General features: G+C 41.0%; 1 protein-coding gene across 8 annotated transcripts in view; it reads right to left on the reverse strand.

The window, feature by feature from the left end:
- LOC115162863 (protein furry homolog) overlaps window positions 1–13,438 on the reverse strand; it is a 273,622-nt gene that overhangs the window by 43,522 nt on the left and 216,662 nt on the right. For 5 of the 8 annotated variants that reach the window (XM_029714315.1, XM_029714322.1, XM_029714317.1 and 2 more), the window contains exons 52-54: window positions 7,565–7,639; window positions 6,417–6,590; window positions 5,683–5,691 (exon numbers count right to left, since the gene is read on the reverse strand). In XM_029714315.1, coding sequence (XP_029570175.1) covers window positions 5,683–5,691; window positions 6,417–6,590; window positions 7,565–7,639 — 258 coding nt within the window. The remainder of the gene's footprint in view (window positions 1–5,682; window positions 5,692–6,416; window positions 6,591–7,564; window positions 7,640–13,438) is intronic. The other 3 variants (XM_029714316.1, XM_029714320.1, XM_029714323.1) reach the window with 1 other exon arrangement.

Here is a 13,438-nt window from a genome sequence, read left to right on the forward strand (position 1 = left end):
CAATTCCAGGGAGAGAGAATGTTTTTGTAATGTTAGCCATAATGTTCCCCTGATGTTTCAGTGTCCAGTTTTCCATTAGTTAGGGGAACATTATATGTACGTTAGCAAAAACCTCCTGAGAACCTATTTAGCATGTTTTGACATTAGAGTTAGAACATTTCCTTATTGTCAAACAAAACTTACCAAGAACGTGGTTACCATGTTCTCAGAATAAAGATATTAATGTTCTAGACACGTTCCATAAACATTCATGTGTCCAGTTTTATGAGGGTTAGGAGAATATTCCATCAAGGTCACACCAAACATGGTTGCCATGATCTCAGACTATAAAGATATGAATGTTCATGGGAACGTTGCAAGAACATTCCTGTGTCCAAGGACGTTTAAAACATAGGTCACTCACTCACTCACACCCTGCGACTAGTGATGTCCTGAAAACCTGCCCACTTGACCCCATCCCCTCCTACCTTCTCCAGACCAACTCCGGATGACCTTCTCCCATTCCCCACATCCCTGACCACTGGCTGCATCCCCTCTTACTTCAAGATGGCCAGAGTCGGTCCCCACCTCAAGAAACCAACACTTGACCCCTCTGACGTTAAAAACTACAGACCAGTATCCCTTCTTTTCTTTCCAAAACACTTGAGCGTACAGTCTCTGACCAACTCTCTCGTTATCTCTAACAGAATAATCTTCTTGACCCTAACCAGTCAGGCTTCAAGGCGACTCAATCAACTGAGACCGCTCTCCTCTGTGTCACAAAGGCTCTCCGCTCTGCCAAAGCAGACTCTCTCCTCTGTTCTCATCCTCCTAGGTCTACCCGCTGCCTTCGATACCATGAACCATCAGATCCTCCTCTCCACCCTCTCAGGGTTGGGCTCCCTCCTGGATTGCATCCTACCTGGACGGTCACTCCTAGCAGGTGGAGTGGCGAGGATCTGTGTCTGCACCACGTGCTCTCACTACTGGTGTCCCCCAGGGCTCGGTTCTAGGCCCTCTCCTCTTTTCGAAGTCACTCGGCTCGGTCATATCCTCACATGGTCTCTCTTATCATTGCTATGCGGATGAACAAGCTTCCCCCTAAAGTCAGGACAGTGGAGTCCCGGCCTATCTTTCGAAAATCGCATGAAATCTTACCTCTTAAGAGTATCGTAAATGCCTCCGAATCCCCCCAAAAATAAAATAAATCAAAATGCACTTGTCTTTCCCACTAGCACTAACTTTGCTGATAAATGCTTTGTTAAGGGAAAATGTACTTGATACGATTGTGATGCGTTGTCTCACCTAGCTAAATTGTAAGTCACTCTCAATAACAGCGTCTGCTAAATGACAAAAATTTGAAATGTAAAGTCATGGTCCCCAAGAGGTTTTTGTCTAGTTCCCGGGTTGTTCTGGTGACGTCCCCAAATACGTTTTTAGGACATCCCCTGATGCTCCCAAAGAAATGTTCTCCGGAGAAAAAAAACATGTTTCTTTACACATCACCCCTTGTTACTGTTGCTGAGCCCATCAAGGTCCTGATTGGTGAACCACTGATACATTCACAGCTCTTTTTCTGTTGGCAAGGTTAGGGACAAACACAAATAGTGCTTTCAACATACAGTGTTTTACACTTACATATTTGACACTTTGTGAATGTTCATTTCCAGTAATTATTCTTCTTCACTTTTTAGCTAATAACCTCTCGGTTCACGGCATTCTGATCTTACTGCTACACCACCGTCAAAGACTGATTTGACCTACATTGTAAAACTTTGAAGTAAAAAGTACACTAAATCAAAACTATTTTATTTATCATTGGAGTAACATTAAACAGACTAATATGCCCACCAACATGAGATAAATAAAAACAGACAACCCCTAAAATATATGAAATAAGTCAATCAAATCAATGATGAGACAATAAATCAGATTAACTGACAACTGACACACATTGTGGAGTAGCAAGAAGATCAGAATGCCGTGACCCAAGATCTGAGTTCAAATCCCAGGTAATAGTAATTACTGTGTCTTCAGAAAGTATTCACACTCCTTGACTTTTTGTTGTTGTGTTACAACGTGGGATTTTCAAGTCTTGCCATTAATGTTCAAGCCGACTTAAGTCAAAACTGTAGCTAGGCCACTCAGGAAAATTCAATGTCTTGGTAACTCCAGTGTATCACTGTTCTTTATTAAAAGCTCTGACGAGGGCCTTGAGGCCGATACATAAGCTTAATAAAGAACAGTAATACTAGCAACAGCTGTGTGCGAGTTTCTCTTTTCTTTCAGGTTACTGTACTGCTGAAAGGTGAATTTGTCTCCCAGTGTTTGTTGGAAAGCACAACCATATTTTCCTCTAGGATTTCGCTTGTGCTTAGCTCTATTACATTTCTATTTATCCTAAAAAACTCCCTAGTCCTTGCCGATGACAAGCATACCGATAACATGATGCAGCCACCACCATTCTTGAAAACATGAAGAGTGGTACTCAGTGGTGTGTTGTGTTGGATTTGCCCCAAACATTACACTTTGTATTCAGGACACTGACATTTCTTTTGCAGTTTTACTTTAGTGCCTTATTGTAAACATGCATGTTTTGGAATATTTGTATTCTGTACTGGCTTCTTTTTAGTCTGTCAATTAGGTTAGTATTGTGGAGTAAATACAATGTTGATCCATCCTCAGTTCTCTGATCAGAGCAATTAAACGACTGTTTTAAAGTCGCCATTGGCCTCATGGTGAAATCGCCGAGGGGTTTCCTTCCTCTCCGGCAACTAGGAAGGACACCTGTATTTTTGAAATGACTGGGTGTGTATTGACACACCAGCTAAAGTGTAACTAATAACTTCACTATATTCAATGTCTGGTTTTTGTATTTTTACCCATCTACCAATAGGTGACCTTCGTTCGGAGGGATTAGAAAACCTCCCTGGTCTTTGTGGTTGAATCTGTGTTTGAAATTCACTGCTCGACTGAGGGACCGTACAGATAATTGTGTGGGGTACAGAGATGAGGTAGTCATTACAAAATCATGCTAAACACTATTATTGCACACAGAGTGAGTCCATGCAACTTATTAAGCATATTTTTCAGTCTGACCTTATTTAGGCTTGCCTTATTAACGAAGGAATTGAATAATTAACTCAAGGGATCTTTTAATTTGTATTAATTTGTAAAAAAAAAATATATATATATATATAATTCCATTCCGACATTATGGGGTATTGTGTGTAGACCAGTGACACAAAATCTGAACTTAATCGATTTTAAATTCAGGCTGTAACACAACAAAATGTGGAAAAAGTCAAGGGGCGTGAATACTTTCTGAAGGCACTGTAAATGAACATGCGCAATATAATCATGTATGTCAAAGTGTTTCAAATATGTAAGTTGAAAACATTGCGTGTTGAAAGTACTGTTTGTGTATGTGGTTGTCCCTAACCTTGCAAACAGACAAAAAGCTGTGAATGGATAAGTGGTTCACCAATCAGGGCCTTGATGGGCTCGGCAACCATAACAAGGGGTGGTGTGTAAAGAAACAAGTATTTTTCTTCCGGAAAACGTTTCTTTGGGACCATCAGGCATACGCCTAAAAACGTATTTAGGGAAGTCCCTGGAAAAAGCTGGGAACTAGACAAAAACCTCCAGGGGACCATGACAGAACGTTCAATGTTTTAAACGTCCTTGGACACAGGAGAGTTCTTGCAACGTTCCCATGAAACCTATCTAGAAAATTAATTACTTATATTCTGAGAACATGGCAACCGTGTTCTGTGTATGTTTGGTGTGACGTTGATTAAATATTCTCCTAACCCTAACAAAACTGGATACATGAATGTTCTTACAACGATCCCATGAAATGTGTCTAGAACATTAATATTGAATATTCAGAGAAAATGGTAACCACATTCTGCGTAAGTTCTGATTGACATTAACGTCTCTTGGGTAGGGGGCAGTATTTAGAATTTTGGATGAATGAGGTGCCCAATGTAGACTGCCTGTTACTCAGGCCCAGAAGCTAGGATATGCATATGCATGGTAGTATTGGATAGAAAACACTCCAAAGTTTCCAAAACTGTTAAAATAATGTCTGTGAGTATAACAGAACTGATATGGCAGGCAAAAATATTTTTGATGTGGGTACTTTTCAATTGAATGCCTATACAGCATGTAATGGGATAGGACCCAGATTGCAGTTCCTATGGCTTCCACTAGATGTCAACAGTCTATAGACATTGTTTCAAGCTTGTTTTCTGAAAAATGAGGAAGAATGAGACTTTGCTTTCAGTGGACTGCAGAAAGAAGCAGAGCTGGTTTGCACGCGTGACCGATTGCGTGCCCTTCGTTATTTTTCCTTTCTATTGAAAACGCTATTGTCCGGTTTAAATATTATCGATTATTTAGACAATAGACATCCTGAGGATTAATTATAAACATCGTTTGACATGTTTCAACGAACTTTACCGGTACTATTAGGATGTATTCGTCTGCATGTCATGACCGCCTTTGAGCCAGTGGATTACTGAACAAAACACGCCAACAAAACATAGTTTTTGGGACACAAAGAGGGACTTTATCGAACAAAACGAACATTTATTGTGTATCTGGGACTCTTGTGACTGCAACCATATGAAGATCAAAGGTAAGTGATTAATTGTATCGCTATTTCTGACTTTTGTAATTCCTTTACTTGGTTGTAAAATCTTTGTATGCTTTTGTAAGCGGGGTGCTGTCCTCAGATAATCGCATGGTATGCTTTCGCCGTAAAGCCTTTTGAAATCTGACACAGCAGCTGGATTAACAAGAAGTGCATCTTTAAGCCGATGTATAACACTTGTATTTCTATGAATGTTTAATTTGACTATTTCTGTATTTCGAATTTGGCACTCTGCAATTTCACCGGATGTTGGCCAGGTGGGACGAATGGTCTCTTGAAAACAGTTCTTGCACATCACTGGAACATTGCAATGAAAATGTTAGGTAATGACGTAATGAGACTCTGAAGGAAACGTTCTCTAAAGTTTTGGGAACGTTTGTTGCTAGCTGGGCTGACAGATGGGGTGGGGTTTGCCCTCTTTGTTTTTCTACATATTCACATGTATTAAAATCAATGCTATTCTAACATAATTCACTGTACATGACTGGTATTAAATAATAATCTGAGCAGATGCAACATAAATGGAGAGGAATCTATAAGTAGTGCATTGTGTAGGGAATAGGGTGCATTTAGGACGTCACCTCAACAGTGATCAACAGCTGATTATTAAGTTGCATACTACTCGTTTAAGAGCAATAAGTCTGCTCATATCCAGTGAATGGAAGGTTGTGTGTAATGTGCGTTGATGGGATTCTTTTAGGTCACGTCCGAGCTACATGATGCTATAGTATCCCTCTGACAGGAAGTACTAAGAACACAGGTCCTGACAGGAACTGTAGAGGCTTGAGTGAGGACTTGACTTAACATTAGGGTGAGTAAACCCTGAACACACTCCAAACATGTGCGTGAGCATGCACAGTATCACACACCCCCATAGGGAAAGAATCCACCCTATGTAGGGCACTACTTTAGAGCTCTGGTCAAAAGTAGTGCACTATATAGGGAATAGGGTACTGTTTGGGATGCATCCATAGACTACTACATCCCACTACATTCCATCTACACAATACAGTATTTGCATTGCATTGCAACATGACTGAACTTACCTGGATCTCCTAGATGGTGGCACAGACAAAAACAGAAAAAATAAACCCACATTACATTAGAGGATAGAAGAGAAGAAATCAAATTAGACACAACAAAGTGTCCTAGAGATCTGTTGAGACCATAGAAATATAATTACTAGAAAGACTGGAGATTCCCCTTCTAGTAATTCCATTCGTATGTTTGAGACACTCATTTGGGATTGAGAAAGTGTCCAGCTCTCTGATTTAATTGAAAATATGATAGCACCAATAATGTAGTACATTAGTGCCATAAAATGTACACAGTACTTTATGATTTTTTTTACCTCTATCATTAGGTTTGGAAGACTGAGGTTCCATAACAGCACTACACACTGAGTACGTCTGTGCACTGCAACACTGCCCCCCAGTGTTACAGGGCCAACCCATGGATATCTTACTCCAAAATCCCCTGAGCAAGAAGGTACATCCAGAGAACTTATATGGGTGCACCAAGGTGAGCAACTTGTGAGTGATTTGGCCAATGCATTCACGTCTTCCACCCTTTTACACGTCTTCCACCCTTTTACCACTAAGCTAGTCATATTCTCAGCCCTGACAGTCAGCTTGCCTGCTTAAACCAGAGGACCACACTGGAAATAAACTGTAATAAGCTGGGGGTTTTGTGTTTATCCTCAATGATTTCAAGGGCCTTGCAACCAAGTGCGTGATTAGAATTATGTTTTTAAATTATCAAATCACTCAACCAATCTCACCTCTCCTTCCTCTAGCTCCACGTCCAGGAAGTCAAAGTCTCTGAAGACTCTGAATTGTTGTTCGGATGTGGTGTCATCCATGTTGTTGTCCTGCTCCTGTGTCCCCTCCTCAGATGACACCAGGCTGGGCTGCAGATCCATCAGGTCCAGCTCGCCACAGCTGGAGAAGATCACCTGGGAACGGGAGGATACATAGGGGTGAGTTAAAAGCATACGTGGGAGTACCCCACTCCATAAAAAAAGTATGCTTAAATCTACAATTCAAATCAAACAAATATAATTCTCATCAATCTTTTTCATATGGGATCACGGTGCATAAACAACATTATTAGTATATCTATTTTTTAAACGTCTTCCATATTAAATAGCCGTTCATGTTACACAATCTTAAGGCACTACTATGACATTGGTTACACATCATTCTTAACCCCTCAACATGCACATTGAGTGTACAAAACATTAGGAACACCTTTATAATATTGAGTTGGACCCCCTCAGAACAGCCTCAATTTGTCGGGGATGGACTCTACAAGGTGTCGAAAGCATTCCACAGGGATGCTGGCCCACGTTGACTCCAATGCTTCCCACAGTTGTGTCAAGTTGGCTAGATGTCCTTTGGGAGGTGGACCATTCTTGATACACACGGGAAACTGTTGAGCGTGCCAAACTAAGCAGCGTTGCAGTTCTTGACACACTCAAACCGGTGCGCCTGCCACCTACTACCATTCCCCGTTCAAAGGGACTTAAGTCTTTCCCATTCACCCTCTGAATTGCACAGATACACAATCAGTCTCTCAATTTGGCGTAAAAATGTTTAACCTGTCTCCTCGCCTTTATTTACACTGATTGAAGTGGATGTAACAGGTGACATCAATAAGGGATTATAGTTTTCACCTGGTCAGTCAATGTCATGGAAAGAGCAGGTGTTTCTAATGTTTTGTGCACTCAGTGTATAACTTTCACAAAATGTCTGCAATATGAGTAGTCCATTATCAAAATGAGTGTGTCTAATTGTTGAATAAGTGATAAGACTGCTGCTGTCTCTCAGTGATTCTGAACAAAAAAATGCACTTTTATGAATACTCAACATTAACTGCGTGTGTGTGTGTGTGTGTGTGTGTGTTTGTGTGTGTGTGTGTGTGTCTCACCGAAGGGTTTTTGGTGAGCCCCACTCCTTGTCCACACAGACACAACACATTCACCAGCTTCTCCCGTGTTCTTTTCTGCAGATATGGAGAGAAGAGAGAAGTGAGGTGACATCCCACCAGAGCAGAGCAGAGCTGCGTTGTTCAGATTGTGGAGTAGGACCTCAGAGGACAGCGACGCAAGAAATCAGATTACGTCAATATAAAAATAAAAACATGATCTGACCTTGCATCTCTTTCAAGGAAATGTATCATAAAAAAAAGCTCTCTACCTTGAAAATGTGGCTGCTGACATGCACAATTTTGTGATTGTATTAACAGTAGACCAAAATACAAAAAAATAGTTGAGTAAAATTTCCTATAAGCTACAGACTCTTTTTACTTCTGTTGTTTCCTTTAAAACCTGTTAGGGCTAGGGGGCAGTATTTGCACGGCCGGATAAAAAAACGTACCCGATTTAATCTGGTTACTACTCCTGCCCAATAACTAGAATATGCATATAATTATTGGCTTTGGATAGAAAACACCCTAAAGTTTCTAAAACTGTTTGAATGGTGTCTGTGAGTATAACAGAACTCATATGGCAGTCAAAACCCTGAGACAAATCCTGACAGGAAACTGAAATCTGATGTGTGGATATCACTTCAAACATTTGCCATTGAAACACACAGGGGCTTGCGATTAATTTAGTGGTCATTACAAAGTGGTTTGAGCCTCCTACCATCAAAATTGACTGAAAGAGAGGATGTTTACCTTTGTCACAGGAAATGGGCCATTACCATTGTGACGTCGGCGCCCATGGGTACTCTCCCTTTTCGAAACGTTTTGAAAGACAATGCAACCGTCCCAATGGAATATTATTGAAGCCCTGGTTGAAAAAGCCCCTAAAGATTTATGTTATACAACGTTTGACATGTTTGAACGAACTTAAATATATATTTTTTGCTCATTCCTGACGACAAGTCAGACGCATACGGTATATTTTCACTAGCCTTCGGAGCGCGCTAACACTATTGGGACATAAATTATTAACTTTTTTGAACAAAACTACATTTGTTATGGACCTGGGATTCCTAGAAGTGCCTTCTGATAAAGATAATCAAAGGTAAGGGATTATTTACAATAGTATTTTTGATGGTTGATCGTTCCAAGATGGCTCAAAACATGTATAGCCTAGACTATTTTTCTGGGCATACCACGTCGTTTATTGCAAAGTGTGATTTCCCAGTAAAGTTATTTTTAAATCTGGCAAAGAGATGGCATTCAAGACATGTTAATCTATAAGTCTTTGAATGACAATATTACATTTTAACAATGTTTTCGAATAGTAATTTTGTAAATTGTAGCGCTGATTCACCGGAAGCATTTGAGGGAAAATATTTTCTGAACGTCATGCCGATGTAAAATGCTGTTTTTATATATAAATATGAACTTTATCGAACAAAAAATGCATGTGTTGTGTAACATGATGTCCTATGAGTGTCATCTGATGAAGGTTGTCAAAGGTTAGTGCTGCATTTAGCTGTGTTTTGGGTATTTGTGATGCATGCTAGTTGCTTTGAAAATGGCTGTGTGATTATTTCTGGCTGGGTACTCTGCTGACATAATCTAATGTTTTGCTTTTGCTGTAAAGCCTTTTTGAAATTGGACAACGTGGTTCGATTCAGGAGAGGTGTATCTATAAAACGGTGTAAAATAGTCATATGTTTGAGAAATTGAAGTTATAGCATTTATGAGGTTTTGCATTTAGCGCGACGCGATTCCACTGGCTGTTGATTAGGGTGGGACGCAAGCGTTCCACTGGCCCAGAGAGGTTAAAAAGACTACCCTGTTCCTGCCCACTGTAAACATTGGATAACTAGAACACCGTAGGAATGTGTTTGTTCTACTTAAAGTACACAGAAATATACTGTAATATTTCTGTCATCACTCCTTATGCACAAGTTTTGAAGATTTTAAGTATCGTTGACTCTAGCCAAGAGCGCAACACATACACATTGAACTATGCTCAACTTTGCCGTGCTGGTCTAACCAGCCTTCCAGAAGCTTTGCCATCACACAGCCTGTCTGCCCGTTCTGTGGTGTCCGCGTGGTCCTAAATCCAGATGCTAAACACTCCAAACAGCCCCCTCACATTCTGAAATTGCATTTTTGTCCCTCTACCAGTTTTATCATGATTAAAAAAAGAGACAAAAAAAGAGACCAGCACGGCAGAGTTGAGCATAGTTCAGTGTGTACATGTTGCACTCTTTCACCAAGTTGTAAAAGGAAGCAGATCAGAAACTGGTTACTCTTTAGTTGACTGATGTAGCTAGTAAGGTAACAATTGTTTAACTTTACAGAAAAAAAACACACTAGTATTTATTCGCAGTGCTGAGCTAGTATTGTAAATGACATGTAACGTTAGGTAATGTTTCATCCCCTCCTGACTGAGATGAATGAATAAGCAATGCTAGCGAGTAGCTACCACAGCCAGGTCATCCCTAGCCTCAGAAGTTTAAGTCTCTAAGTCGGAAGTCTACATACACCTTAGCCAAATACATTTAAACTCTGTTTTTCACAATTCCTGACATTTAATGCTAGTAAAAATTCCCTGTCTTAGGTCATTTAGGATCACCACTTGATTTTAAGAATGTGAAATGTCAGAATAATAGTAGAGAGAATGATTTATTTCAGCTTTTATTTCTTTCATCACACTCCAAGTGGGTCAAAAGTTCACATACACTGAATTAGTATTTGGTAGCATTGCCTTTCAATTGTTTAACTTGGGTCAAATGTTTCATGGAGCCTTCCACAAGCTTCCCACAATAAGTTGGGTGAATTTTGGCCCATTCCTCCTGACAGTGTAGGGTATGCGTAGTTGGCTGTAAGGGAGTCAGGCGCAAGAGAGCAGAATTTGGGTAGCAAACGGAGCCTTTTATTTCGGCGCACAAAAACACACGGCACTAAGAACATGTCACGTCCTGGCCAGTATATAAGGTTAATTGTTTGTAGTTTGGTCAAAGCGTGACAGAGGGTATTTGTTTTATGTGGTTCAGGGTGGTGTGTTTGTTCAAAGGGGGGTTTGATTTAGTATTTCCAGGGTTTTGGTTTATAGTCTATGTTTATGTATTTCTATGTCTAATCTGGTGAGTGTGTTTCTATGTTGGTTAATTGGTGTTGGGACTCTCAGTTGAAGGCAGGTGTTGTCTATCTGCCTTTGATTGAGAGTCCCATATATAAGGGTGTGTTTGTGTTTGTGATTTGTGGGTGATTGTGCTGTGTTGAGCTTTGCTTTGCAGACTGTCAGGTTATCGTTCGTTTTCTTGTTTTTGTATTCGTGTGGATTTCATAAAATGTTCAAGATGAACTCTATCGACTCTGCTGCGTATTGGTCTACCTTTTCCGACGATGATTTCGTTATATCGTCTGAAGACGAAGATACGCGTGACAGAACACTAAACACAATATGGGTTGACATAACCCAGCGCAAACCAGTCTAACGTGCACATACACGAAACAAACAATTCCACACACAAACATGGGGGGGAACAGAGGGTTAAATACACGTCAAATAATGAGGGAATGTAAACCAGGTGTGTGGGAAAACAAGACAAAACGGAAAAATGAAAGGTGGATCGGCGATGGTTAAAAGACCGGTGACGTCGACCGCCGAACGAACAAGGAGAAGAACCGACTTCGGCGGAAGTCGTAACAGACAGAGCTGGTGTAACTGAGTCAGGTTTGTAGGCCTCCTTGCTCGCACACGCTTTTTCAGTTCTTCCCACACATTTTCTATAGGAATTGAGGTCAGGGCTTTGTGATGGCCACTCCAATACCTTGACTTTGTTGTCCTTAAGCCATTTTGCCAGAACTTTGGAAGTATGCTTGGGGTCATTGTCCATTTGGAATACCCATTTGCGACCAAGCTTTAACTTCCTGACTGATGTCTTGAGATGTTGCTTCAATATATCCACATAATTTTCCTTTCCTCGTGAAGCCATCTATTTTGTGAAGTGCACCAGTCCCTCCTGCAGCAAAGCACCCCCACAACATGTTGCTGCCATCCCCGTGCTTCACGGTTGGGATGGTGTTCTTTGGCTTGCAAGCCTCTCCCTTTTTCCTCCAAACATAACCACGGTCATTATGGCCAAACCATTATATTTTTGTTTCATCAGACCAGAGGACATTTCTCAAAAAAGTATGATCTTTGTCCCCATGTGCAGTTGCAAAACGTGGTCTGGCTTTTTTATGGCAGTTTTGGAGCTGTGGCTTCTTCCTTGCTGAGAGGCATGTCAGGTTATAACGATATAGGACTCGTTTTACTGTGGATATAGATACTTTTGTACCTGTTTTCTCCAGCATCTTCACAAGGTCCTTTGCTGTTGTTCTGGGATTGATTTGCACTTTTCACACCAAAGTACGCTCATCTCTAGGAGACTGAACGCGTCTCCTTCCTGAGCGGTACGATGGCTGCATGGTCCCATGGTGTTTATACTTGCATACTATTGTTTGTACAGATGAACGTGGTACCTTCGGGCATTTGGAAATTGCTCCCAAGGATGAACCAGACTTGTGGAGGTCTACAAAAAAAAGGTCTTGGCTGATTTCTTTAGATTTTCCCAGGATGTCAAGCAAAGAGGCATTGAGTTTGAAGGTAGGCCTTGAAATACATCCACAGGTACACCTCCAATGGACTCAAATGATGTCAATTGAAGCTTCTAAAGCCATGACATAATTTTCTGGAATTTTTCAAGCTGTTTAAAGGCACAGTCAATTTAGTGTACAGTCGTGGCCAAAAGTGTTGAGAATTACACAAATATTAATTTCCACAAAGTTTGCTTCTTCAGTGTCTTTAAATATTTTTGTCAGATGTTACTATTGAATATTGAAGTATAATTACAAGCATCTCATAAGTGTTAAAGACTTTTATTGACAATTACATGAAGTTGATGCAAAGAGTCAATATTTGCAGTGTTGACCCTTCTTTTTCAAGTCCTCTGCAATCCGCCCTGGCATTAACTTCTGGGCCACATCCTGACTGGTGGCAGCCCATTCTTGCATAATCAATGCTTGGAGTTTGTCAGAATTTGTGGGTTTTTGTTTGTCCACCCGCCTCTTGAGGATTGACCACAAGATCTCAATGGGATTAAGGTCTGGGGAGTTTCCTGGCCATGGACCCAAAATATCAATGTTTTGTTCCCCGAGCCACTTAGTTATCACTTTTGCCTTATGGCAAGGTGCTCCATCATGCTGGAAAAAGCATTGTTCGTCACCAAACTGTTCCTGGATGGTTGGGAGAAGTTGCTCTCGGAGGATGTGTTGGTACCATTCTTTATTCATGGCTGTGTTCTTAAGCAAAATTGTAAGTGAGCCCACTCCCTTGGCTGAGAAGTAACCTCACACATGAATGGTCTCAGGATGCTTTACTGTTGGTATGCCACAGGACTGATGGTAGCGCTCACCTTGTCTTCTCCAGACAAGCTTTTTTCCAGATGCCCCAAACAATCGGAAAGGAGATTCATCAGAGAAATGACTTTACCCCAGTCCTCAGCAGTCCAATCCCTGTATCTTTTGCAGAATATCAGTCTGTCCCTGATGTTTTTCCTGGAGAGAAGTTGCTTCTTTGCTGCCCTTCTTGACACCAGGCTATCCTCCAAAAGTCTTTGCCGCACTGTGCATGCAGATGCACTCACACCTGCCTGCTGCCATTCCTGAGCAAGCTCTGTACTGGTGGTGCCCTGATCCCGCAGCTGAATCAACTTTAGGAGACGGTCCTGGCGCTTGCTGGACTTTCTTGGGCACCCTGAAGCCTTCTTCACAACAATTCAACCGCTCTCCTTGAAGTACTTGATGATCCGATAAATGGTTGATTTAGGTGCAATCTTACTGGCAGCA

Source organism: Salmo trutta, chromosome 26 (genome assembly GCF_901001165.1).
Source record: "Salmo trutta chromosome 26, fSalTru1.1, whole genome shotgun sequence".
Classification (NCBI taxonomy): Eukaryota; Metazoa; Chordata; class Actinopteri; order Salmoniformes; family Salmonidae; genus Salmo; species Salmo trutta.